The 6000-nt window shown below is 48.9% G+C and overlaps 1 protein-coding gene across 1 annotated transcript in view; it reads left to right on the forward strand.

Annotated features, from left to right (window-relative positions):
• The window catches only part of rtkna (rhotekin a), a 412303-nt gene extending 406774 nt beyond the window's left edge, over positions 1-5529 (forward strand). Inside the window, exon 12 of the mRNA XM_078204370.1 lies at positions 4903-5529. Coding sequence (XP_078060496.1) covers positions 4903-5402 — 500 coding nt within the window. The 3' untranslated portion in view covers positions 5403-5529. The remainder of the gene's footprint in view (positions 1-4902) is intronic.
• Positions 5530-6000: the final 471 nt, after the last annotated feature.

Genomic DNA, 6000 nt, shown 5'->3' on the forward strand with positions numbered 1-6000 from the left:
AGGTGACCAGAACTGCACGCAATATTCCAAATGTGGTCTCACCAAGGTCCTGTACAGTTGCAGCATAACCCCACGGCTCCTAAACTCCAACCCCCTGTTAATAAAAGCTAACACACTATAGGCCTTCTTCACAGCTCTATCCACTTGACTGGCAACTTTGATCTTTGGGTCCTCACTGTCCATGGGGATAGTGCCAGAGGACTGGAGAATGGCGAATGTTGTTCCTCTGTTCAAGAAAGGTAATAGAAATGACCCTGGTAATTATAGGCCAGTTAGTCTTACTTCGGTGGTCGGTAAGTTAATGGAAAAGGTCCTGAGGGATAGGATTTATGACCATTTGGAAAGATGTAGCTTAATCCGGGATAGTCAACATGGATTTGTGAAGGGTAAGTCTTGCCTCACAAATTTGATTGAATTCTTTGAGGAGGTAACTAAGTGTGTAGATGAAGGTAGAGCAGTTGATGTCGTATACATGGATTTTAGTAAGGCGTTTGATAAGGTTCCCCATGGTCAGCTCATGAAGAAAATAAGGAGGTGTGGGATAGAGGGAAATTTGGCCAATTGGATAAGTAACTGGCTGTCTGATCGAAGTGGAGATGCCGGCGTTGGACTGGGGTCTGTGCACTGTTTGAGAGCACATTTCCACTCCATCTGACGAAGGAGCAGCGCTCCGAAAACTTCTGGTGTTTGCTACCAAATAAACCTGTTGGACTTTAACCTGGTGTTGTGAGACTTCGTACTGTATCTCATAGAAGACAGAGGGTGGTGGTCGATGGAAAATTTTCGGACTGGAGGCAGGTTGCTAGCGGAGTGCCGCAGGGATCGGTGCTTGGTCCTCTGCTCTTTGTGATTTTTATTAATGACTTAGAGGAGGGGGCTGAAGGGTGGATCAGTAAATTTGCTGATGACCCCAAGATTGGTGGAGTAGTGGATGAGGTGGAGGGCTGTTGTAGGCTGCAAAGAGACATAGATAGGATGCAGAGCTGGGCCAGAAAATGGCAGATGGAGTTTAACCCTGATAAATGTGAGGTGATTCATTTTGGTAGGACAAATTTGAATGCGGATTACAGGGTCAAAGGTAGGGTTCTGAAGACTGTGGAGGAACAGAGAGATCTTGGGTTCATATCCACAGATCTCTAAAGGTTGTCACTAAGGTGGATAGAGCCGTGAAGAAGGCCTATAGTGTGTTAGCTTTTATTAACAGGGGGTTGGAGTTTAAGAGCCGTGGGGTTATGCTGCAACTGTACAGGACCTTGGTGAGACCACATTTGGAATATTGTGTGCAGTTCTGGCCACCTCACTATAAGAAGGATGTGGAAGCATTGGAAAGAGTGGAAAGGAGATTTACCAAGATGCTGCCTGGTTTGGAGGGTAGGTCTGATGAGGAAAGGTTGAGGGAGCTGGTGCTTTTCTCTTTAGAGCAGAGGAGGTTGACAGGCGACTTAATAGAGGTTTATAAGATGATGAGGGGGATAGATAGAGTGGACGTTCAGAGACTATTTCCTCGGGTGGATGTAGCTGTTACTAGGGGGCATAACTATAAGGTTCATGGTGGGAGATATAGGAGGGATGTCCGAGGTAGGTTCTTTATTCAGAGAGTGATTCGGTGTGGAATGGACTGCCTCCGGTGATAGTGGAGTCAGACACTTTAGGAACTTTCAAGCGGTTATTGGATAGGCACATGGAGCACACCAGGATGATAGGGAGTGGGATAGCTTGATCTTGGTTTCGGACAAAGCTCGGCACAACATTGAGGGCCGAAGGGCCTGTACTGTGCTGTACTGTTCTGTGTTCTTTGTCCCCACTCACTCCCCACTCACTCCCCCCTCACCCCCCCACCCCCTCACTCCCCCCTCACTCCCCCCTCACCCCCCCCACCCCCTCCCTCTCTCCCCCTCACTCTCCCCTCACTCCCCCTCACTCCCCACTCACTCCCCCCTCACCCCCCACCCCCATCACTGCCCCCTCACTCACCCTTCACTCACCCTTCACTCACCCCTCACTCCCCACTCACTCCTCCCTCACTCCCCCCTCACTCCCCCTGACTCTCCCCTCACTCCCCCCTAACTCCCCCCTCACTTCCCCCTCACTCCGCCCCTCACTCCCCCCTCCCTCACTCACCCCTCACTCACCCTCCCTCACTCACCCCTCACTCCCCCCTTCCTCACTCACCCCTCACTCCCCCCTCACACCCCCCTCACTCCCCCCTGACTCTCCCCTCACTCACCCCTCACTCACCCCCTCATTCCCCCCTCACACCCCCCCACTCCCTCCCTCACTCCCCCCTCCCTCACCCCCCCACCCCCATCACTGCCCTCTCACTCCCCCCTCACTCCCCCCCTCACTCCCCCCCTCACTCCCCCCCTCACTCCCCCCCTCACTCCCCCTTCACTCCCTCCCTCACTCCCCCCTCACTCCTCCCCCTCACTCCCCCCTCACTCCCCCCTCACTCCCCCCTCACTCCCCCCCCCCCCCCTCACTCCCCCTTCACTCCTCCCCCTATCAGATTTTGATTAAGGTTGATGATTTTTACTATATTGAAAAGTATAAATAAATTCCCGAAGCTCCTCAAATCTTGAAACACAAAGATCCGTCCTCCCTGGGGCAGAATGGGTGAATTCTCTGCTCCTTTCAAAAGGGAGTGGAGTCTCGTTCTCAGGTGGATGTCATTACATCATCACTCTTTTCCTTGGCAAGCGATTAAAAATCCCACACTGAATCTCTTCTCAGAATCGAATTCTAAAATGATCTTTTCATTGCCAATTGTCTTCGAACCTCACAAGAGGTTTTCATCCACATCCCAATATTTCAATTATCCGTCCCACAGCAGTGCCATTGGAACCAATCACAGACACAAGTCCCGGAGCAATGCAACTCCAAATCGACTGAAATCGTTCCCTTTCAGTCGGAACCTTTAGCCACTGGGATTGATGCAGCTCCGAAAGTTTCACTCCCAGCTTCTCAAAATCTGTCCAGTTCCTGTTTTTTTTAAGATGGCCACTGATCATTTTCAAGGTGAAGGAATTTCAAGAAGTTATTCTGGTTTAACCCATTATTTTAAACTCTGCACCTTCGACTCAACCTCACTTTCTAAACTGGATGTTCCAGACCTCAATCTCTCAAACTCGTAATACCGCCTGCTGGTGCTCTGTCTGCCTCACTGCTTGTCTATCATTTTCCATCCTCTGTCACTGCTGTTTCCACTCATTATTCTCTCACTGGAGGCCTCTACCCTGGGACCTACCCTGCCGCCACCCTTCGTGTGCGGCTCTTGTCCCTTCACCCTTAGTTTTTCTGAATTCCTCATGTCCAAACTATCTGTCATCCTCTTGTACAGTCTAATTCCTCGAAGTCTCTCACTACTCTGCTTCACAAGCCGATCCGAGTCTGTCCCTGGCCCCTTACATTAAGTAAGAAGTCTAACAACACCAGGTTAAAGTCCAACAGGTTTATTTGGGAGCAAAAGCCACAAGCTTTCGAAGCACTGCTCCTTCGTCAGGTGAGTGGGAGATCTGTTCACAAACAGGGCATATAAAGACACAAACTCAATTTACAAAATAATGGTTGAAATGAGAGTCTTTACAGGTAATCAAGTCTTAAAGGAACAGACAATGTGAGGGGAGGGAGCATTAAGCACAGGTTAAAGAGATGTGTATTGTCTCCAGACAGGACAGTTAGTGAAATTTTGCAAGCCCAGGCAAGTTGTGGGGGTTACAGATAGTGTGACATGAACCCAAGATCCCGGTTGAGGCCGTCCTCATGTGTGCAGATGGTGGTGCTCCCAGGTATCTGTTTTCCATGAACTCCCTCTATAGCAAGGACATCCTTCCTCAGATAAGGAGACCAAAACTACACACAATACTCCAGGTGTGGCCTCACCAACGCCCTGTACAATTGCAGCAAAACATCCCTATCCCTGTACTCAAATCCTCTCGCTATGAAGGCCAACATACCATTTGCCTTCTTTACTGCCTGCTGTACCTGCACGCTTACTCTCAGCGACTGATGCACGATAATCAAGGTTCAAATCCCACCACGGCAGATGGTGAAATTTGAATCCCATAAATATCTGCAATTAAAAGATAACTGATGACCATGAAACCATTGTCGATTGCTGTAAAAACCCATCTGGGTCACTAATGTCCTTTAGGGAAGGAAATCTGCTGTCCTTACCCAGTCTGGCCTCCATGTGACTCCAGACCCACAACAATGTGGTTGACTCTTAACTGCCCTCTGAAATGGCCCAATGAGATACCAGCCCTCCCCTCCCCCCGCTCCCCACGTGAGTAAAAAATAAAAAGTCCAGCTTGACGGTATTTGGCTCACATTCTCTCTCCTCCCAGACCCCAGTTTGATTCCTGATGTGACCGCACCTTTCAAGGCGCCTTGATTTTCTGAACTCCTCCATTGGAATAAGTTGATCAAGCTCATTAAATTAATCATGTTTAAATTAAGAGGGGTGGCACGGTGGCACAGTGGTTAGCACTGCTGCCTCACAGTGCCAGAGACCTGGGTTTGATTCCCGGCTCGGGTCACTGTCTGTGTGGAGTCTGCACATTCTCCCCGTGTCTGCGTGGGTTTCCTCCGGGTGCTCCGGTTTCCTCCCTCAGTCTGAAAGACGTGCTGGTCAGGGTGCATTGGCCCGAACAGGTGCCGGAGTGTGGCGACTAGGGGGATTTCACAGTAACTCCATTGCAGTGTTAATGTAAGAAACATAGAAACATAGAAACCCTACAGTGCAGAAGGAGGCCATTCGGCCCATCGAGTCTGCACCGACCACAATCCCACCCAGGCCCTCCCCTGACTAATAAATAAACTTTAAAACTTTAAAACTTTAAAAAACTTTTAAAAGATATGCCTTTCTGCTGCTGAATTGAACCTTATTTTCTGTTCTCTTTACAGCTATTGACTCTCCTGATGATATGAACTCTGGGTGCCGAGCCCAGGCCATTGGCAGCGGACTTGGTGAAGTTGTCTTTCCTCCATGGTATGTACTCTTTGAAAACAATCAGAAAACAGTCTGGAGAAATATTGTTGCCTTGTCTGATGGCAGCATTATTTCAAACAGTGTAGGTTCCTCCTCTGACTGGATACAAAACCAGCCAATGGATAATAGCACGGCCAAGACTTGGAACCTCCAGGATTTCTCAGAGGTTAATGGGGAGAAACCCCTTCCCCGATCACGAACATTTTCCTTGGATTCCAAGCTATCGACTTTGAGATGCCAGGTACAGCTAGTGGATGATGTTCACGTGTGCATGAGCTCCAGTGAAGACTCGAGTGAATACAGCACAACTCAATCACCCGTAAAAGCAGTCTGTCACCCCGTTACAGAGCGATCGAACCGGAGAAATATCCGCTCTAAACTGGACCCAAGGAACTGGCTGCAGACACAGGTGTAATTGGAATGATCGGAGTAAATAAGCACTCACTACACTCAACTTGATGCGTGAATGTGCAAATTGTGCTGTGTTCCAGTCTTGTTGGGGTTTGTGTCTGAGGGATAGAGGACGTATGTGGAGGATTAGTGTGGGCTGTGTGTCTGTGTGTGTGTGTGTGAGTGTCTTTGTATGTGAGTGTGTGCGTGTGTGTGGATGTTTGTATGTGTGTGTGTGTGAGTGTGTATGTGTGCGTGTGTGTTTGCGTGTATGTGTCCGTGTGTGTGTGAGTCTGTGTGTGTGCGCGTGTGTTTGTGTACATTTATGTGTGTGCGTGCATGCGTGTGTGTGTGTGTGTGTAAATGTTTGTGTGTGTGCGTGTATGTGAGTGTGTGTGTGTGTGTTTGTGTGTGTGAATGTGTGTGTGAGAGTGTGTGCTTGTGTGAGTGTGAGGGTGTGTGTGTGTGTATTTGTGAGTTTGTGTGTGTGTGTATTTGTGTGTGTGTGTGTGTGTGTGTGTGTATTTGTGTGTGTGTGTGTGTATTTGTATTTGTGTGTGTATTTGTGTGTGTGTGTATTTGTGTGTGTGTGTGTGTATTTGGGTGTGTGTGTGCGTGTGTGT

Source organism: Mustelus asterias, unplaced genomic scaffold (assembly GCF_964213995.1).
Source record: "Mustelus asterias unplaced genomic scaffold, sMusAst1.hap1.1 HAP1_SCAFFOLD_315, whole genome shotgun sequence".
Lineage (NCBI taxonomy): Eukaryota > Metazoa > Chordata > Chondrichthyes > Carcharhiniformes > Triakidae > Mustelus > Mustelus asterias.